The sequence below is a fragment of the Strongylocentrotus purpuratus genome, unplaced genomic scaffold (genome assembly GCF_000002235.5).
Source record: "Strongylocentrotus purpuratus isolate Spur 01 unplaced genomic scaffold, Spur_5.0 spur5_scaffold_19, whole genome shotgun sequence".
NCBI classification, from domain to species: Eukaryota; Metazoa; Echinodermata; class Echinoidea; order Camarodonta; family Strongylocentrotidae; genus Strongylocentrotus; species Strongylocentrotus purpuratus.
The window spans coordinates 8,496,590-8,518,671 of record NW_022145604.1 but is presented as its reverse complement, the minus strand read 5'-3'; the positions used below and the strand labels follow the sequence as shown (position 1 = coordinate 8,518,671).

General features: G+C 39.1%; 3 protein-coding genes and 1 long non-coding RNA gene across 6 annotated transcripts; 2 read left to right on the top strand and 2 right to left on the bottom strand.

Annotated features, from left to right (window-relative positions):
- Positions 1-3,781: 3,781 nt before the first annotated feature.
- LOC115926010 lies at positions 3,782-6,520 on the bottom strand. 2 transcript variants are annotated; one of them, XR_004064921.1, is made up of 3 exons: positions 6,160-6,520; positions 4,198-4,459; positions 3,782-3,871 (listed from the first exon to the last, which is right to left on the bottom strand). It is a non-coding gene; the product is annotated as an uncharacterized LOC115926010 (long non-coding RNA). The 2 variants fall into 2 exon arrangements; XR_004064922.1 differs by having other exon boundaries at positions 4,229-4,459.
- A 2,208-nt stretch (positions 6,521-8,728) lies between these two features.
- On the top strand, positions 8,729-9,826 carry LOC115926220. Its single transcript, XM_030990887.1, has one exon. It carries the CDS (start codon positions 8,729-8,731, stop codon positions 9,824-9,826), a length of 1,098 nt encoding a protein of 365 aa, XP_030846747.1.
- A 636-nt stretch (positions 9,827-10,462) lies between these two features.
- LOC100890368 (ketimine reductase mu-crystallin) lies at positions 10,463-19,156 on the bottom strand. 2 transcript variants are annotated; one of them, XM_030990213.1, is made up of 7 exons: positions 18,933-19,156; positions 17,522-17,584; positions 16,746-16,847; positions 14,515-14,692; positions 12,386-12,549; positions 11,298-11,382; positions 10,463-10,960 (listed from the first exon to the last, which is right to left on the bottom strand). In XM_030990213.1, exons 1-7 carry the CDS (start codon positions 19,068-19,070, stop codon positions 10,884-10,886), a joined length of 807 nt encoding a protein of 268 aa, XP_030846073.1. In that variant the 5' UTR covers positions 19,071-19,156; the 3' UTR covers positions 10,463-10,883. The 2 variants fall into 2 exon arrangements, with proteins under 2 accessions (XP_030846073.1, XP_030846074.1); XM_030990214.1 differs by having other exon boundaries at positions 12,428-12,549; positions 18,933-19,134.
- Positions 19,157-20,085: 929 nt separating this feature from the next.
- On the top strand, positions 20,086-21,123 carry LOC115926219. The gene has a single exon (XM_030990886.1). The coding sequence runs from the start codon at positions 20,086-20,088 to the stop codon at positions 21,121-21,123; it is 1,038 nt and encodes a 345-aa protein (XP_030846746.1).
- The last annotated feature ends 959 nt before the right edge of the window (positions 21,124-22,082 follow it).

Genomic DNA, 22,082 nt, shown 5'->3' with positions numbered 1-22,082 from the left:
GGAAATTTGGAATTTTGACCAGTGCGTTGTCGTTCGCTAGGTGTGCGTCATCATTCGTTACTCGTTCCTCGAGCGCGCTGGACCCACGCTATGCATTCGTCGTCATTCGCTGTGTGCGTCGGGATTTTTTGAGCATGCGTCCCCCATGCGTCCCCTCTGTGTGACCGGGCCTTTAGCAATCACTACCATAATTGGCTGAACGTTTGACGGGCCTACGAAGTATAAACCAGCAAACTTGATATTGGAAATATTAAGAACAAACAGTCCTTTCATTTTGTTACTCTCATATATGTTCTTCATTACGTTGTATGTTTCGTTAATCTCTCCTCTTTCTCTGTCTCAACAGTTAAACTCTCTATTATCTCCCCCACCCATACTTTCTCTCTCTCTCTCTCTCTTTCTCTCTCTCTCTCTCTCTCTCTCTTTCTCAGTTTAAATTTTGACTTGGCGCACTTACTCTTAAGAATATGAGGAATAATGTCAATTTAAGCTTTAGAGGAATACAGTATGGAAGGAACTTCCTTGTCGATTTCGTGTCAAATGTTAGGGGCGCAGACATACAGTTCCCCATCATACCTTTAGCAGACTAGCGACAACCAAGAACTTCGCAAAGGTAACACATTGATGAATTTTGAGCTTTTATTTTAAAAGCAATACTCACTTCTCTCATATGTTACGAGATACAAGAAAAAAAAAAGTTAGGCACGCCACCCTTCAATACATGTCAGTATACAAATAAATCCACGGTTATTATGAACAAACCTTAAAAGAGAGGTAACAAAGATGATTGCATGTACATGCATTACAAACAAGAAAAATCCCCTAGCTTACTGTAAAACCAGCAATGTCTGTGACACAAAACTTTTGTGCAGTGCAAATAACGGCCTCAAAGTGTCACTATATTTCCAATAACCTCAATTAAATTATGGCCAAAAATATACTTTGCATTAAAAAAATTGTTATATAATAAGAATATTAATCTACATCTGCACAGTTCAACTCAAGTTGATGCAGTTAATAATGATTGAGCATCCCATTCGGCTTTTCATATTTCATAAGTCATTCGTAAAGTCATGCGTAACTTTACAAACAGCTTTATGAAACACCCCCACAGATTTCATTAATTTGCGGCATAAAAATATTTATGCAAAATAATTGTGTTGTTACACTTTTATGAAAGACTTTTTGGATTTTGCCAAATTTGATTTAAAGGGACTTGGTAACATTGTTCAGATGAGAGATAGTTGTGCTAAGGTAGTGACTTCAATGCTAGATGTACAATTACAGATAATTTGAAAGTTTGAGTGAAAACGGACCATTATTCATAGTACAAATTGGGAAAAACTGATCTGATCGATTCCTTAATTCTCCCAACTATATTATTACAATTTAATTACATTTTAGGTGAATGGAAATCGTCACAAAGCAATAAAATGGCTCTACATTCCATTCCAGACATAATGGCCCGAATTCACAAAGGAGGTTTAGATTTAACCCAGGCTAAATCTAACCCTGGGTTATTTAGCCCAGGCTAAATCTAACCCACGGTTTAAACCTCGCTCGGTATTCACAAAGCGTGGGTTAGATAACCCATGGTCTAAATCTAACCCACGGTTTAACCCACGGTTTAAGCATGCCTAAGAGAGCAAAAAAATAAACTGAGCATGCGCAGAATTGAAGCATTGAACTGAGCATGCGCGCTCAGTACACTTGGTTACTCCACCTAGTTCACCGTCGTCTGCTAAGTCCAGATTCAGTTGTATTTGGGCTATTACTCTTCGCCTACAAGTAGAGACTGAAAACCGACCGATTCTTAGTTGAGATAAGACTTTAAACCTCTATTCACATACTAAAACAGTTCTCTGACAGATGTCCTCAAAATATTACCGAATTTCGCATAAATTACCTCAATAATTCCTCACTATCGTTGTTAATGTATGGCATATATTTATGGCCTTATGATCAGCTGGGCATCACAACACACTAAATATCGACAGTTTTCGTGGAAGAGTCCACAAAAAACTTCTGTAAACGACCCTTATACCAGAGTGAAAATTTTCTATGATGTAGTGTTCATTTTAGAGCTATATGATCACATTTTCGTTGATTGTTATGATGATTTTAGAGCGTAGGTCACACTTTAGTTTAGCAATTAATCAATCCGAAGTAAGAGTAGACTCGTGTTATATATAGCGTAGACTCCGTAGAGCCAGCGAAAGCGATCGATGACGTTTAGTCCAGAATGTGTTGATGATGTAGAAAGAAAGGGCTGAAAGGTTACGATAAATACTATCTGATAGAAAATACTGGCATTAATGCATAAAATGCATAGATGTATTGAGTAAAAAAACCGGGCTTACTAGTCATATAAAATAGGACAGCAAAAACAAGGCAGTCTTGACATGTGATAAAGAATTATTAGGCCTAATTCGGGGGGGGGGGGGAGGGGACATTAATTGTTTTCTTAGGGGATGGGGGTTTTTTTTTAGGGGGGGGGAGGGGGCATTAATTGTTTTCTTAGGGGGTGGGGGTAATTTTGTTTTTAATTTTTCTTAGGGGGGAGGGGGAATTAATTGTTTTCTTAGGGGGGGGGCATTAATTTTTTCTGAATTTGTTTATTTGCTGTATTAATTCTTTTCTTCGGGGGGCGTTCATTTTTTTTTCTTAATTTTTCTGCTTTATTGAATTTCTCAAGGGAATAGAGATTTAAACGAAAAGAAAAGAACTTTTTTGTAAATTTCGTCTCTACTTCTCACTCTTTCACCTTCCTTGTTTTTGTTTGTCGTCTCTCTTTTTTCACCAGCTTTCCACCCCACCTCTCTCAAATATCTTTTTATTTGTTAGAACTCCATTTTTTTAAATCCCTCTCGTACCCCTTTTCTTTCTCTTTTTTCTCCACCTCTCTCTCTCACACATACCCTTTCTCCTTCTTTCTTCATCTCTCTCTTTATCTTTTGCTCTCTCTCTCTCTGTGGGTGTTTGGATTTAGCGAAACATACCGAATCCATTTTAATTCATGGTGTGTACTGGGTAATTATAAGTAATAGATAACAGCAAATGGTATATTAATAATTAAACGAGATAAACAAAGTAGGTCATTCACTTGTAAAACGTTTACTTCCTAACTCAATGATTTCACGAGAAAAACCTTACCATCAAACAAGAGAAATTTATATTTAAATATTGACGATTTAATATGGATAATCAAAACAAGTATTCAAGGTTATTGACGAAGACAATGTTGAAGTCGATGATGATGTCAGTGATGATAATGATGACAGCAATGTTGTCGGTGGTGATGGTGATGAAGCAGTCAAATAACGATTTCAGTGATGATGTTGATGATGATGAAGATGATGACGATTTCCCTTTCGAAGTGGTTGGTACCTTTTGCAAAAATGTTTTTGGGAGGAACTATCAACCATTAGATTTCAAATCATACGGTCTAATTGTTTCAGACCACAGTACTGCATGCGTGTACGTTTCGTTCAGAGAAACTAAAGGGTGAACCAATTCCATATCGGTCATTTAATTAATCGGATTAAAAGTAAATGGGGAGCATCTCCAAAAAAAGGGAAAATTTTCATTTCATTAATAGAGTATCTGTTCTTCCTATTAATAAAATACAAGGCTTGATCTCCACCAGGACTCCTGATGTAGACATGAGTCCTATCAATTGCACCTAGAAAACCTGGCAGCCTGCAGTATTGGTAGAACTGCTGCTGTGTTGCTTCTACTTCTTCTCTTGATGTTGGGAACTTCATGAATTGTTTCCTTCTTCTTGCAAACGCTTCTGACACGTCTTTGATGACTCTGCATACAGAAGACTGTGAAAGTTGTGCCTCATCACCATGCATCTTTTGGAATGACCCTGTAAAAAAAAAATCCTTTTAGTGAAATATCAACTAGTACAATTTCTTACAAGTTACATGGCCAGATCAAATTCTCAAACTGAGAAATGTTTAATGTCCTTAAAATTGTAGAATAGACTTTTTATTAAATCAGGGCTGTCAACCCTCTTGCATTTAGAGGGAGTCTCACGCCACCACGCCCTTCCTCCCGCTTTGATGTAGAATCTCCCGGTTTATGAAAAAACCTCACGCAAAACATGGTAACCGCAATTTTACCCTTTTACTTTTTCGCTCAGCCCAGATTAAATAGAAATTTACTAAATACTAAATAAGGTAAATTACTCACCAACAGCATAGGATCGAAGTGCTGTCACTACCTGTATAGGTATTGGGTCGTTTCTGTCTGTCGTCCTCCTCAGCTCTTCATCCACCAAGTTGATGAGGTAGAGCGCTGTCTCTTTGGAAAACCAGTACCTGGTCCGAAATGACTCATCATCATACACTTCAAAAGGGTTCATGGGTCACGAAGGCCTCTCTGAGGTCTGCCTATCAACTCTCTGTTCCGATCAAGCTGGCGGAGATGGTGAATATATTCAGCCATGCTGTCTCTGTCACAACAAAATAGAAAAAAGTGAATTAAAATTAGAACATGAAATGAAAAAATATCATTCATTGTTTATCAACTAAGTCCTATGATATTACATGTTTTGCATTCTTTGTATTGTAGACAATCTGATTTTGAATAGCTTTTGCAAACTCTAAAAAAAATATTAACGATACTTTGATTGCATTAAAGAAATGAGTGCTATTGATTCATACTATTGTGTAATTAGGAAAGATGATGTCACTGAACCTCCATAAGAACGTAGGGCCAATTCCTGTCATGTTTTGTTAAAAATCTACTCATGCTTGATAAAATGTGAAATTAGATACATGTACATGTAAATTAGCATTAGATGTCCCATGTGAAAGGTTGAATTTGACTAAGATTACATGTAGATTAGGAAGAAATATTGATTTATTGGCTATTTGCTTGCACAGATTTTAAACTTGCTTCAAAATTCAAGTACAACAATGTATTGATGTAGACTCTAGGCCTAGACATGATCATGATGTAGATCTAGTATAAATTTGTAGGAGTTGAGTGTAGAGACATTCGACAGTCAGTACTAGAGTCTAGTCTAGATCTAGATCATAGATGGGCCTAGTAGTAAAGACAAAGTAGGTCTAGACCTACCTCTCATTCAGCTCAGACTTGTGCTCGAACTCAGTGACGGTGAGACACACAAACACTCAACTTCTCAAGACACAACACAACAAACCATCGGCGCGGGCTTGGCATGAATTTATGAAAAGTAGTCTAGGTTTAGAAAGGTCTAGATCTAGGCCTAGACCACATAGACTAGATTCTAGATAGGGCCTAACAAAAGTTAGAGGGTCTATAGATTCTAGAGCCTGAGGTCTACTAGGCCTACTAGGCCTAGTACTGAGTACTAGTTCTAGATCTAGAAAGTCTAGAGTACTAGACTAGACCTAGACTAGACCTAGACTAGATCTAGGTCTAGACCCTAGGTCTATTTTGAAAAATATTTTATTCCATTTCAATTTTTAAATCTAGATCTAGATTCTAGGCCTAGATCTATCATCGATCTAGCCTAGGCCCACGTCGTGTTTGCGTGTCTCACTGCCACCGACTTCGAGCTCAAGCTCAGGTCTTATTCAGTCAGTACTGAGTGTCAGTGTAGGCCTAGATCTAGTAGTACTAGAGACTAGTCTAGATCTAGGTCTAGACCAGGCCTCTGTACAGTAGGCCTAGACTAGACTAGTAAAATCCATTAGCGTGGAAGAATTTTCATTTTCATTTCGGCATTTTTCGTTCTCCTCCGTTAGTCAGATGAGAAGCAGCATCAGCAGAGCAGAAAATACAAATGGAACTGTCGCTACCCGGGCCCCCCCCCCCCCCCCCGAGGCCAGGAATGTCTCAAATGTCATGATTAACATATTTTTCTTCCCGAATCACACAATTGTGTGATGTTATGACTAATTTCGTATTGTTAGCTGGCACATTCGCAGTTATTGCGAAATTGCCTTGCCTCGCAGGATTACATAAACAACACAACACAAATACACACGCATGGGTCCGAGCTGCGTTAGGTTCTGCGACAATGTTCGCAAAGGCTGTGCAACTTACGGTGAAGATTATTATTCGTGCACTTTTTACGCACATAAATCATGTTCAATTGGGCTTCCATTGTAGCAGAACTGAGAATATGGTACAAATATGTTGTAAATAACTAAAAATACTTACAATGTAGGCTATCAAAGTTGAAAAAACAGCAACTTTGTGAAGGTCTCTTCACTTTGTTTCACCACAAATTTGTCAACAAAATTTGTACGATCGTCTGCGCTAAAAAGCCAAAGCTCGATGGTATGACGTCATATGACGCGTTAAACCGTGGGTTAAACCGTGGGTTAGATTTAGCCCGCTGTTTAAACCACCCTTCTGAGCAGGCTAAAATTATGACGTAATATGACGCGATTTAGCCTGGGTTAAATCTAAACTTCCTTTGTGAATACCAAAATAATGACCCATGGTCTAAAGCTCGGGGTTATGACGTATTATGACGCGATTTAGCCTGGGTTAAATCTAAACCTCCTTTGTGAATTCGGGCCATTTAAAATGTTGACGGATTCTTTATAGCCTGTTTTATGTCTTTTTTTTCATGGAAAACGGTTGGGAAAATTCAAAATTGTTTGGGAGAATTTACTGTTAATCAATAGAGGGTGTCATACATCGACTCCGTCAAGGAGAACTATAGATATCTTCGTGGTTTGAGAATTTTCTCAGGATTTTTTGCATGTCAGAGGGTTAGAACAGTAGAAGGAATATAGTAAGTAACATTTTATACAAAAATTAAGCATTTTTTTCATCAACCTTCAACAATGTTACCAAGTCACTTTAACTTGAAACTTTAACTTTAACCGAAAGAATTAAACATTATATAAATTTATCTGGAAAGATATGGATAGAGTTACCAGAAACCAAATGATTCAAGATTATGATTAAGGTGGGGTAAGAATGGTTGATGTTTAAAGTTATATTTATGCACTTAAAGTGACATGGATAAGAAGAATTCTAAGAGCAGATAATGTACAGTGGTGTAATGTTTTTGTGACCATAGCTAACACTCCTGACCTGTTATATGTTGTGAGTGGTTCCCAAAAACTGTAATATATTTCATCCTGATCAAAATAAGAATTGTTCTATTTATGTTTTAATAGCTTGGAGTAGGTTTGTGCTTCTCAAAATGAATATGATCTAATGACAAATATGTTGTGGTTTAATGATAGAGTTAAAATTGGCGGCGAGTGTATTTTGTTATAATCATTGGGCAAAGAAAGATGCAAGGTCCGTTAGTGATATCATGAATGATTCAAGGGAATTCCACCTTTCCCTCAACAGGTTGAGGGACAGATTTAATGTTCGAACAAGTTTATTGAATACGGTGGAGTAGTGAATGCAGTTAGAAAAGGTAGGCTCTTGGAGAATATATTTACTAAATTTACTCAACCCTTCAAACCTTTCCATTTCAATTTTTGTTTTTAAAGATAAGAAATGGTCGAGGAATATTTATGATATGCTTGTTTCTGTTTAAAAAGTCATAAGAAAATTTACTGAAAAATGGAACAATATGTTGAACATTCGATACATTCAAGACGATTGGTCGGTAGAGTATAATATTCCGTATAAATGTACCACAGATACAAAAATTAAGGTGGTTTCAGTTTAGGCTCATCCACAGAATGTTAGGCGTTAATTCTTTCCTTATTAAAGTAATAAAGTCGATTCAGGTCTCTGCTCCTTCTGTAGTCTTGAAGAAGAAGAGACATTAATTCACTTGTTCTGTGTATGTCCGATAATCATATTGTTTAGGAACAAAGTAGCTCAATGGTTGAGGGAGCTTTCAAGTATCCATATTCAAATTGATGAGGATTTGTGTTTATTTGGAGTCAGATCTCTCAAATTTAGTGCTTTGAACACTATCATTCTAATTTCTCGTTTTCATATCTACAAAATGAAAATGAATAATAAACATCCAAATTTAGGAGAGGTTGAGAGGTATTTTTTTTTTATCAAGAGAGGTTCATCTTTATAAAAAACTATCAGTGTGATAACTTTGATTAGAATTGGGGATTGTATTTTGATTTCTTTTATGCAGTAGGCTTTATCTCTGCTTCTCTAAATTTTGTATAACTTGAAATGTGTATATTTTCTGTGTAAAACCGATGTATTGACATTGCAAATTGATGTGAAACTAATTAAAGTTCTTTTTTCCCTTCTGGAAAAAAAAGAAGAAACAAAAACAATTTTATTAAACTTATGCTTTTAAAACCCAATGTGTAATATAGGTTTTCCCGCCCAATTTCATCAGAGTTGCATCCGATTTAACGATGCGATCATTCAATTTCGAGCGAATTTGAATGATCACCGAGATCAACATTCAAAAGCCTAACTTGTTCATTCAATTTGATTGTATTAGCATGCGATTTCATGGTTTTTTCACATAAACGTGCAAAAAGCGCGTTCAAATTCAAAATGCACGTTTATGCATTCAAATTCGCACCTGCACCGCCCTGATGAACGTTAAGGTGTTCAAATTCACGAATAGGCAAGCATTTATAGCATTTGGGAATTCATTTTCTTTTGTTTAATACTGTTTATGTTCTTTGCAATCTGCATTTGTTTGAATAAATTATGCAAACTGTATGTACCTTGAAATGGGACCTTTGCCTTATATTGAAATATCTCATTCCTCTGACAAACCGTCATCGAATCAAGAGCTCGTACAACTCATTAGATTAATTTATACATGACTATGGCGGCGGCGCGAGGAGAGTACATGGATATCTCGAATACGGACAGAGGTAGGTTGGCTGAAGCATTTGACAACCAGCAAGATTACCTACAGCTGGCCGACACTCTGGGAATAAACAGATCTACGGCTAGGTCGATTGTGGCGACGTATGTGGACACGGGGAGGGTCCAAAAGCTACCAAGGGGTGGGGCCCGAAATGTGAAAATGGATGTGGACATGCGCAACCATTTGGAGAACATCATAGATGCAAACCCACTCCTAACGCTACGACAAATGAAGGAGAGTCTTGCGCACAACCTCCCTGACAAGCCCGCAGTCTCAACATCATCAGTAGCCAGGGCACTGGATGGAATGATGTTGACACTGAAGATGGCAGAGGATGTTCCAGATGCCAGGAACGCCCCAAGGGTAGTAGAACAGCGACTGGAGTATGCTGAATGGTTCCTCGAACACGGCGTTTTGGGAAACTGTGTATTTATCGATGAAACAGGGTACAACGTCTGGACCAGGCGTACTCGTGGGAGGGCTCCACGGGGTGTGCCGGCTAGGAGGGTGGTGCACGGCCAGCGAGGTCGCAATTGCAACGTGACATTTGCTGTGTCCGCTGCCATCGGTCTTGTCCACCACAGAATCGCATTCGAAACCGTTACCAGGGAGAGGTTCGAGGACTTCCTTGCTGAAACCGTCGCGGAATGCAACCAGATGTTCCCGGCCGATGAACCCATCTACCTCATCTATGACAACGCCAGACCTCATGTCCGCGCCCAGCTGCCCGACGGAGCCAATCCCATCATCCAGACGAAGCGACTCCCTCCCTATTCCCCATTCCTCAACATGACAGAAATGACTCACTCCGCCTTTAAGGCCGCCGTGAAGAGGACCTTGGCACAGCCAGCGTGGCAGCTTCGTGTTGGGGACAGGCAGGCAGCTCAAGACGCAGGAATCAACCTACATGTACAGCAATGGCGTTGTGACATCCTCAGAGATGCTGCTCTCCAGAACATTGACGCCATTACACCCGGAAAGTGTACACAATGGTACAATCACTCTCAGACATACTTGCCAAGGTGCCTGGCGAGTCAACACATTGACGGGTGAAGAGACTGAGAGACTGCACATCAATTATTATGAATAATTATGTAAAGAAAGAATGTCCCAATGTATCCAACCCCAAACGTGACATAAAGCACAATCTATTACAAAAATATACATACTACACTTACATGTACAAAAATGATGAGTTATAGCGATTTTGTATTTGGAAATTAAGTTAAAAACTGGTAGTGAAGCTTAAAAAGAAAATGAATATATAAAATATGATTAAAATAAACATTATGAAACTTGAAAAATGAAAATGAAATTATATGATTAAAAACAGTTTAAAAAAAAACGTAAATATGACGTGAAAGAAAGACAGAACTTGTTTATGTTAATTTAATTCGAACGTTCAAACTGCGAAAGTGTGTGCCCATAAATGAAATTGAAATTGGTATTGAGGACGAAACTGAACGTCTATCCAGCAGGCACGAAATTGAATGACAACTAAATTGAACGGACTTCTCTCTAAACTGAATGAAATAAAATTTAAAAGGAATGAGATAAAACGAAATTGAATACTCAAAGAATGAAAATGAACCATGAGAGCAGAGAGTTGACGAAAATCGTTCGAACTTGAACGTCTATTCATGAATTCGAGTGCAACTCTGATGAAATTGGGCGGGAAAACCTATAGTAATCACTCATCTTAAATACAATGCTACATTAATCCACTAAAAATTATACTCATCAGAAAACGTAAGTAAGTGCCTTGAATAAACATGGACTTGTTAGAAAAACAGAAGTCGACATAATACACATCTCAAAACTAATTAAATGATACATGTTGCATTGTAAATTGATTTATATGTTTATAAACAGAATATTGATATACACCAATAAAGTTTAATAAATACAATACAATACATGTAAGTTTATAAGCCCCTAAATGTAAATAAAAATATCGTAACACCAATATTTCCTTATAAATTTAATTTATATATGCAGCACAATTTCCCTATAAATGTTCGAATAATCATGACAACTTGTCTTCAGCAAATTGATTTTTGGAAGATTACAAGCCTATCCTTGAAACATCACCATCAATTGGTTTTATTTATTATGATGTCATGTCCTTTAGAACGCTCACTTTATCATAGACGATTTTTGCTGCTACAGCATCTTCAACAGCCAATCCTAGAAGACAAAATCAAGATAAGAGCAGGGTCGGTTAGATCTTAGAAAATTATTTTGTCAAGGCCAGCAAGGGATTGGATTCAACTGGTTCCAAGGTTTTAACTGGGATGCAAAGATCGGCCTACCCTTGGTTTTAGGACACCATCAAAATCAGTCGGTTTCATTTGTTATGGTTTGTTATTGTTATGGTTTTCGTTCAGTTGGGGGGGGGGTGGGTTTCCTCCAAAAATTACACACACATTAACAAAAAATGAGGGGGGGGGGGCTTTGACCCCCCCCCCCCCCCCTCCTGCGTACGCGCCTGACAGCAAGTAATGTTAAAGCAGTCAATATTCACCTTGAGATTTGAAGACCGTAAGCTCATCTCTTTTGGCTTCCTTGGTCCCATTAATCACCTCTCCAATCTCTGCAAACACCGTCACCTTCAAGATAATTAGTGAATAAAGAATGACACTTTAAATTTGTAGCTTAGCAAAGCACAGTAGTGGCACGTTATGATGCGCTAGGAATGTCAAAGGCATAACGGTTGGTGATATTGGTGAATTTAAACTTGTAATTTCAATAATATACAATGCCACTTTCCGTACGTTGGCATGATCTCGATAGTAAATTTACACTTTACATGTATTTCTACCACCATGCCACAAATGACGATTTTTCCCAGGTAGTAATACAAACCTAATCGGAGTTTTAATTAAGGACCTATGTTGAGGAAACCTGGAAGACCTCATTTTACCTATACAGACCTACTCAAGAAGGACACGGGACTTGGAACTGTCAGAGATAAAAGCAGCCATGCTGGACAGGAATGTGTGGAAGGCCATCACAGCTCGGGCAGTTGAACCGACTTAAGCAAGCATAAGCATGTTGTCAGTTTATGATGCTACCATCCAGAATAATTTCCTACCACGGAAGTGAAGGTGTTGGGAAAGGTGATTGCACAGCATCTAAGCATTAATGGTACACTTACAGAAAGCCTCACAGGAGTGTTATACATAACAATAAATCTAGCCCAACCTCACCCAAGGTTTGTCTGCTTCACCCACACAACAATGGTGATTCACAGTCTCTTTATTTGACTAGAGCTGGGCCCTGTTTCATACAACTTTTATCAGTAACAAATGCTACATTTATGACGAATTCGCTGTCAGCCAATCAAATATCAGGATGTCAGTAGCTTATAACAGTTATTCGAAAAATGCTTTGTGTATACTTTGAGTGTTTCGTAACACATTTTAACCCCCGTAAAAGTGGATAATTTGATTGAACTACATGTAGTATCAAAGTAATTTGGGCCAATAGCGATGGGTAAATCTAAACTCAAACTATTTTATGAGAAGTACTGATGGGTCTAACATCTAAAATTATATCATTATTATCACTACGACTGTCAAGATATACCCAGTGACCTCATTTAGACCATACCTGTTGTAAGACTCTTGGTAAGTGGAATATAATGCCAATTACCTTGGAATGGACGATGTCTCCAGAATTCTGATATGCCCCTGGAGTGTTATCTGCGTAGATTACAGCCTTCTTCATCACCTCAACGCCCAACTCCTGAGCCCATGGCTGGCAGGCCCCAACACCTAAATCACAGTGAGATGATCAAAGAGAAATGAAATACTCTAAAATACTATACTCAGGTCATATAGCAGCGTGTAAGCATGATTAATCGTCGTACCAGAAGTTCAAAATATGTCCTATATCACTTGGTCGGTATTCAATTCAATACTGAAGTACTTATATCGTATTCAAATCGCATTTTAGACTATAACTTACCTGAGACAAAATCTAAAGGCCCCGTCTCACCGCCAGAACTTTGCTGGAGCATTCCTGGAGCGGTGAAAAAATTCATCACCGCTCGTAACCGTTCACCACCGTTTAACAGAAGTTGGCCCCCGTTAAGGCAACGCCGTATACGCTCGGCCACCGCTGATGGTCCCTCCTACCGCTCCGAAAGTTTTGAGCTGCACAAAATATTGCGAGCGGTGAGCGGTGAGGCAATTTTCCGCTCCGGCAAAGTTCACCACCGCTCCAACAACGCCCAGTCAAAGTTTGGCACCGCTAGACGCAAGTTCGTGGACTCTTTGGTCCGCTAGGCCAACGCAGAAATCTTGAACGCTGGACCACCGCTGCTTCGCCAGCTTTGCCCGGGCGGTGATTAAACGTTGCACAAACTTTGGTGGAGCGGTTGTAAGCGTTTTACGAGCGGACACGGGATTGCTGGAACGGTGTCGGGCGTTGAAGCAGCGATCCATTGCGGTGATGAACTTTGGTTTGGCGTTGGTATGGAGGTGTCACCGCTACCGTTAAACCAACGCTAAAGCAACGCCGGCTTCAGCGGTGCACCGCTAAGGCAACGCCCGTGTTTTCGATTTGTTTCCCATCTTGTGCGCGGTGACGAGCGTTGTCGAAATTCGGCCCCCTCTCCCTACCGCTCCAGGAACGCTCCAGCAAAGTTCTGGCGGTGAGACCAGGCCATTAGCATTGTGACATCACACGGTCAATCAAAAGTAACGCGCAATTAACGCGTCGCAATAAATGCGCTCGTGCATACTGCATACGAAAAACAAATTCCTACCAATCTAAGGCTCCAAATAATTGGCTTAAGTCTGGTAGGGAGCTGTCTTAAATTTAAGGTTAAATACTTAGCCAAAAGTTTGAATTTAATACCAAAATTGGCTAAGTATGTTATCTGAGCCAAATACTTAATAGTAAAACGCTTAAATTTTGTACTTAAAGGTAAAGACAATTTCTGGTCATGCGATTGCATTGTGAAAGAAAAGTTTTGGAATTGATCACAAGAGGTTCATTATCTAGCATATAAGTATTGGTGTGTACTGCAAGGTTCTAGAATCATCAAAAAAGAAATTTGACCCAATCTTGGTAAAGTTACAAGCACTGTACACAGAAAGATGTATATGGGACTACGCGACACGTGCGCGGTATCTATCCAGTCCGGATATATATAATAATTTACCTAATATATCAATTAGTAGGCGGTTTCCCGGCAATATTTGTATCATCACGTATAATCCAAAACATATTCTTTCACATGATTGGTAATAGGAGCTTCCATTTCATTTTTTTTTTGAGAGGGGATGCAGGGGGGGGGGGGGTTTCCATGCAAAAATGGTTAATACCTAAATATTGAATTGAATACGGGCTGTTTAAATAATAGCACAATTTGATGTGGCCACCAAAAACGTCAAGTAAACAATGCCTCCGGCGCCACCTTTAGTCTTTGAGGCATGAAAAACCAAAAGAAATGTTAAATTCCTTCTCATGCTTGAAATGGATACATAACACACACCGGTGGCTACTGATATTGAATAACTGTCAGAAAATTTGCTTGCTCGCTTTGCTCACTTGCAATTACACCACAATTGTTATCCGTAACCAGATACCATCATATATGACTTGAAAGACACTGTCAATAATCAAATAAGAAACAAACAAAAACTAATGGCAAAGGAGAGATGTTCTTTTTAAATTCCGTTGCATCCCAGAAGTCCACGTTGTACTGCAAAAGAGAAAAGCAAGATACTTACAATTTATGTGAGCACCCGGTTTCAGCCAGCTAGACTCCAATACAGGAGTTTTAGAAGAAGTGCATGTGACAATAACATCTGCACCAGTAACTGCCTCTTGAGCTGTTTCACACGCTTTTACATCAAACTTCTGGGCAAAAGCCTGGCACTTCTCAGAGGATCTTGTCCAAACTCGTACCTGCATCAAAGAGATCAACGTGATGCAGTTTACAGCTTTGTGTCTGAAGAATTATTTATTGATCAAATGATGTCACAGGATCGTGCTTGATTCTTCACACATAAAATGTGGGTGAAAGAATAGCAAATGGGAACAATTAAATGAAGCTACACACAAAAAAGCCCCTATAAAGAGTGATTATTCATTCTAAATGGTTTTTGGATAAGAAAAAATTCGCAGCTAGATGGCCAAATTGCAGGTTATTTTACAATCATAATATATCAAATGGATACATAAATATCAATAATGCATTGATATCCGTGAAAATGCATCATCTTTTGACAAATGACATAATCAAGGGCATAAATAAAGGTTTATCATATAATAAAGATGTTTGAATTGTAGTAGGCCTATACATGTAGGCCTACGTGCATCTTTATCATGTTAAATATCAGGATATCAGGCATGGCAACAGGTTTTGACAAATTCCAGCAAATAAGCACTTTCAGTACCGGTACTTTGTTTATCTTCTATGCTGTATGTGTCATTTATAACATCAATATGAAGCGCTTATGTAGAGGTTTGTGGTCTTGTGGATAAGTCTCTGGACTATGAACTACAAGGTATGGGTTTGAATTCCTACCGCAGCATTAAAATCCTTTAGAAAGACATTAATCTACATTTGCCAGACTTGACCGACGTGAGGTAAATAGGTACCTGCCTACATGGTAAGATTTATTCCTTGAATATACAAAGCGATATGGTTTTCGGAGGTAGAGCAAGGGTCACAAATATCCAAAGTCCTTAGACAGTGCATAGAGATTTTATAACACAAGGTGATTTGCACTTTACAAGAATGGAATATGATAAATATTATAGGATTTCCCGGCCAAATTCGCGAGTTTGTCATTCGAATTCATTTACTTTGCAGTTAAGTTAGCGGAGATCAGCTTTGCCATGCCAATTATCATTCAATTTTCCCGATTTTGTATTTAATTTAGGATATTGGTCGAAGGATTTCATAGATCTGTCATTCAATTTAAAAACTGATCAACTAGCATTCAAATTAATCGTCACTTGTCGAGGCGTCATTTTTATCATTCAAATTAACACCTGTCATTCGTATTCGAATTATGTTTATTCAAGTTAGGAATGTTACGGGGGAGAAATGCAACACACGTTTACAGCTTTAAAAAAATGTAATTAAATACATGATTTGCCATTGGGGTCTGTTCTGTTATTCAATTTATTAATTTTGAGGACAAAGCATTTGTTTGTAGGCAGACATTAGTTAAAGAAGGGGCGAAATCAAGGGATATGGCATCTCTGAACGGACATGTTCATATACCCCGGAAAAGTGGGGATACAAAAACACCTACCCCAGTCACAATATTGTACCCTTCCTCTATAATGAAATTGTATTAAATTTATGATGAAACACAAGACAAGCAGCTTCCTTACATGTAAATTTACACAAGTATTGAGACCATCAAGTCCGTAGATGTAGGTCTTTTTTTTAACAATCAAACTTAAAGGCTGATGAATATCTGATAAATCTAAAAGTATGTAAAGAGTATAAATGCAAGAAAATAAAATAGGATGAAATACACATGAAAAAACGATCTTGAAAGAAAAAGAATGAGCTATAAAAAGTGTTTAATAAACGAGAAATGTATATTGACCATTAATTTTAGTGCACAAAGTGCTAATTTGAATGCTACAAATAAATTCGAATGCTAGAAGTACACCGTCGCGATGTCAGAAAATCGTGTTGCGCTAAATCGAATGACCAAATAGCGAAAGAAGCACTTTGTTCATTAATTGGAATGAAATATACATAGATTCTAACGAAAACTTCATAGATTTGAAATCTAGAAAAAGGAATATAAACCCGAGATATACCCGACAGCACTAAAACCGTCGAATTTGAACGCAAGACAAATGAATTTGAATGACAAACTCGCGAATTTGGCCGGGAAATCCTATATTATTATCATCATGACATTTTATTTTGCCATAGCAGTATTTTTGATGGCTTAATGCATCATCTATGTGGATGAGACCTGATACAGACCTCCCTAATTGTCGCCATATGCTTCAAGGCATGAAGGTGAGATACGGCCTGGGACCCTGCTCCAAGAATTGCTAACGTCTGCCAGCCATCCTTCGCCAGGTACTGGATGGAAAATGGAATTTATATTACACGTTCAATTTATTGATGATATTATCAACTTAATGTCAATTAAGTTGATGATTGTCATAACAAAATTACAACAAGAACACTATAAATATTAATCATCATTATAATAACTATTATAACAATAATAAAAAGAAGAAGAAGAATGAGGAGAAGAAAGAGAAGTAGAAGAATGATACTACTACTACTTTTACTTATAACATTAATAATATCATAGATTTATGGCACTAAACAAAAATAATCATAGACATTTAAATACAAAATGACAACATTACATAAAATAAAAACAACTAGGACACAATAGACTAAGGAGAAAAGACACAAATAATTTATGTTAAACCTCCGGAAAATATTTTGTTGTAATCTAATAAGATATAATAACATTTCCTTGTTGTGCATATTTTGTTGGGGGTGGGGTAGGCAGATAGATAATTTCACTGAACTCACAGGCACATAATGGAAAGTGCTAAAAAGATAATTCATTGCCAGGAGGATGAAACCATAACAAATTTTAAAAAATGATTGAATGACAACTAAACCCTTCGAATATAGAGATGAGCACATTGCGAATACCATATTGAGTGAAAGATATTGCCGTCTTTAACATGGTAAATTGATTCCTGTTGAGTTTAATATCAGATATAATTTCTTACCTTTGTAGCTACGGCTGATGCTGCTGCGGTTCTCATAGCAGTAATGTGCTCTGCATCCATTACCTAGTAAATGAACAGGAAGGCATGTAGCGTAGCAAAAAGACCCGTCCAGAACACAAAATGCATAATGATGGAAAATTATTACTTTTATAAGGAATAGAGGTAGAACCACGTCCTCAGGACGTGGAGCTATTAAACAACTCTGTGACCTTGATTATGACAGATAACACCAAAAACGTCAATGATTACTAAGATTAAGGATCACTTACTCCGGATCCATATTACTTAAATAAATGCTAATGTTTTGTAAAATGTATTGAGACTTGCTAATTTTGCATGGAATATGAATACAAAGAACCAACCAATTGAAATGTGATTTAGATATGTCCAGAAATGGCTTTTAATTCCTAAATAGCACCAACAATTATGGACACATCTTTGTTGTGCCAATTCATTTCACTCAGCTACCTAATATAATCATGCCATTAAATTTACAATTCCTGGTCCTAACTGTAAGGGCTGAGATTAAGACTACATGTAGGGTTAGGTTTACCCTAATTCTAGCCCCCTTTACCAATTATGGCACATACAATACTGGAGTATTTATATCAGGGTAGGTCCAATGGTACAAACAGCCAATGCATGGACCGATAGTGCATACTGGGGAGGAGCAACATAAATCCAGATGACCAGCTGCATATAGAACCAATGGTTCATAGGACAAATGGGGACTGTTACCAGTGGTACATTGAGCTAATTAATGGTGCATAGGCCCAATGGTGCATGGGACAAATACTGGGTAGCCATACCAATAGTGGGTCTACCGTAGGGGTGTGTGTCAGTATTTTCTTATTAAATACAGATATTAGGCAAGGTCTTCAGAACTCTTTGTTGTCATCAGTAGAGCTATCAACAGGCATTACAAAAATATGGCTACAGAAAGAGAGAAACACAGAAAACAATTTATCACAATACCCCCCCCCCCTGTTCTTGTCCATGCTCGAATGGAATAGGCCATGCTCATAGCTAGTTGAGAGATACAGTTACGTCACAGGAAGTTTTTTTCCGATTGGTCAGTCACTTCACAGAGCTCCACAGAGTTCCCTCCCATGGAAGTTGAAATATGGGAAGGAACTATTTGGATCCCCGTAATATGACCTATGACTCTGCATGATAATAAATGTATGTGCAATGTAAAACTCGCTCTCTCACTCTATACACTCTGGACATGTTTCATGTCGAAGTGCAAGGAATCACTAGGGACTTTTCGATTTGCACGACGAGAACATGGACTGCAACAATGGCAGTGCCTTAAAAGGACGTCACACGTGACTGCCAGTGCCGTAAAAGGAAGTCACACGTCTACGTCCACGCAAATCGAAAAGTCCCTATTATCAAGGTCGTTACTTACGGCTTTGGATTCTCCGGTCCGGGCATCATGCAGAATGATCGTTCCGAGAATTAAGGGGAGGTTGTGCTCAGGATTGTCTACGTAACGATTGATAATCTTTGTTACAACGACATTACCAACAGAACTGAAAGCAGGCATGACCACCACGATACTGATGAAACAACAAAAACAGCAAAGCAAAGAAAACAACAAAATAAGTAAAGGTTGTTGAAATGTGCCTATGCAAAATAAATAGATAATGTGAAGCGTTTAATCCCATCCTAAAAGAACTGGATTTGAATTTTTTGGCACGTTAAGAAATAGGACCAGGGGGATCTGGAGGTGGGGGAGGGGGCTTCATGCTCTGTTTATTATTTCAATTACTATACAGTAATAAACTGCGGTGAAGATCAAAATACACAACATCAATTTCCATAAAAATCGTTTAATTTGGCTTATACCATAAGGGTGGGTAGTGTCGCGTCGCGGCACGTTGACTTGAACGCGACTATTCGTCCAAAGCCCCCCCCCCCGGTTTGACCGAAAGGGTGCGTTGGATTGTTAAGGCGCGTCAGGTCAGATAACGCGACCAAATGGCACATACGGGGGGGGGGGGGCTTATTCCAAATGTACCTGTTCAGAGCATCGAATTTCAAGTAAGAGCGCTGAAAAGAGACTGGACACGTGCGACCGGGCTTTAAGCTTCCTGATCATTTTCGTGGTGAGTGTATATGAGTATTCCTGCATATTATCGTGTTTTTTGTGTAGTACGTGTTTAAGTATACTAGTAAAATGTCAGAATATTGAAGTTTATGGGTTTTTTTGCCAAGTGTTAAACCGTAATGTTGTATTAAACTGAACTTGAACACGAGATACGCTACAGTGAAAGTGAATTGATGTTATTACGTAATAATGTGTCTACGTCTAGAGTTCAATTACCCCAAGAAGTGTTGATAAACATTGATCGATTAGGAATAGCACGTAATGATCAACACCGCCGCATGAGGGGTAGGAGAGGAGGTTCGCACATGAGAAGACACATTACTGTTGTTAAACCAATACCAAGGCGAAAACATCTTCCATTTCCTTCAAGGAAAGCCAATGTTATCCAGTTGGTTCGAAGTGATAGACGCAAAGAACACTTTCCATCGATCCTCCTAACAACATTAGATCGATGAATAATAAACTTGATGAACTTTATGCAACGGTGCAGGTCAATCAAGCTGACTTAGTAGCCGTGACTGAGACATGGTTTTCGGATAGTAACCCTGCGGAAGCCAACGAAATGAAAGGATACAACCTTCTTCACAAGGACCGAGCTGATAAACGTGGTGGAGGTGTAGCTCTGTATGCTAGAAATGATCTCCATGCAACACCTTTTGGAGCAGAGCTTACACCCAAACACCTTGAAATCCTCTGGGCTAAAGCAAGTCTTCGCAGTTACGTCCGGAACTCTGTAAACCTCTTCACTTGTGTTGTTTATGCACCATCTAACACACCTATGAAGGAAGAGATCATCGACCATGTCATATATATGAGCGACCATATTCGTAACTCTTTCTCTGATGCTGCGATTGTGATCCTTGGTGATTTCAATGATCTAGATACAACCCCGTTTGTGCGACATCTCAATGTCGATCAACTTGTCAAGCAGCCTACTAGACAAAACCGGATACTTGATATGATCTTCACTGACAGGGGAGATTTTTACAAGGAACCTCGGATAACGGCCCCCATCGGACGTTCAGATCACTCTACAGTGTTGTTGTTTCCAGAGATTTCCCGTCCTACACTTACGACCAGATTTAGCTATCGTCCCATGCGCGACTCTGGCATCAGATCCTTTGGTCGTTGGATCACTTCTTATGACTTCAGCTACCTGAATGATATGGAGTCACCTGACGATATGGTCCGATCTCTTCAGAATGTTCTAGATCAGGCATATCGTCAACATTTCCCTCTTGTTGTTCGTAAGCGTTCAGCGAACGACAAACAATGGATCAATGACAAGATAAAAACTGACATCCAGAAGAGACAACGAGCCTTGGAAAGGGGTGACTTGGCTTCTTTTAGGAGTATCCGCAACCAAATTCAGCGCGCAATTGTGAAACTGAAGTCTACGTTCTATCGCTCAAAGATCGCAGGCAGCGATGAAGAACTCAAATCCTGGCTCCTGGCACCGTCAAATACGCTCTCTTGCTGGTTTGAGTAAACGTATTTCCTACAGTTTTCCAGATGACTTCGGCATGAGCCATTCTCAGCAGGCAAATCATATCAACGACTTCTTTGCAGGTATATGCTCTGAACTACCTGCCCTTGATACCACGACTAGCCCGGCCTACCTACCTGCCAGAAGACCACCACCCGACATTCAGCGCTTCAGGGTCTTTCAAGCGCTGAAGAAGCTAAATCCATTTAAAGCTATCCATCCTGAAGATACTCCGGTTCGACTGATCAGAGAATTCGCCCTAGAGATCTCTGCTCCGTTATCTGCCATCTTCAATTCCATTCTGAAGTCGGGTTCTTTCCCATCGCGTTGGAAACGTTCCGTTGTAACACCGGTACCTAAAACCTACCCAGTTAGAAGCTGTTCTGATTTGAGACCCATATCGATAACTCCGATATTTTCACGAGTGTTTGAAGGTTTCATTTCACTGTATCTGATGAGAGACCTCACACCCCATCTTGACAATCGTCAGTTTGGCAACATTAAAGGCAGTTCAACAACCCACTACTTGGTGAGCCTAGTGGATACAATCCTCAAGGGCTTAGATAGGCCTGGCTACTGTGCGTCCCTTTGCACGATAGATTTTTCTAAAGCCTTCGATCGTGTCAACCACAATATAGTGATTCACAAACTCTTCACGTATGGTGTCAATGAAGCAGTTCTTCAGACCGCGACCAGCTTCTTAACTGATCGCACCCAGGCTGTTAGAGTTGGCTCTTGTATCTCCGAGGAAAGGCATTTGACGTGCGGAGTTCCGCAGGGAACAAAACTAGGCCCGTTGATGTTCCTAGCTCTGGTGAATGATGCCGCACATGATATCGAGCATCATTGGAAATATGTTGACGACCTAAGCCTGCTCGAGATTCGCACGACATCGGCACCACCGAAACTACAGGACCATCTTGACGAATTAGAAAATTGGAGTAAAGACAATGACATGAAAT

Excerpts from the sequence above, each read along its gene's own strand:
- LOC115926220 (XM_030990887.1), top strand. The coding sequence starts at position 8,729 with ATGGCGGCGGCGCGAGGAGAGTACATGGATATCTCGAATACGGACAGA.
- LOC100890368 (XM_030990213.1), bottom strand. The coding sequence starts at position 19,070 with ATGCCTGCTTTCAGTTCTGTTGGTAATGTCGTTGTAACAAAGATTATC. Across the intron at positions 14,693-16,745 it reads ATATGGCGACAATTAGGGAG|GTACGAGTTTGGACAAGATC; the intron begins GTCTGTATCAGG and ends TCTTTGATGCAG. Across the intron at positions 10,961-11,297 it reads TACGGTCTTCAAATCTCAAG|GATTGGCTGTTGAAGATGCT; the intron begins GTGAATATTGAC and ends TTTGTCTTCTAG.
- LOC115926219 (XM_030990886.1), top strand. The coding sequence starts at position 20,086 with ATGAATAATAAACTTGATGAACTTTATGCAACGGTGCAGGTCAATCAA.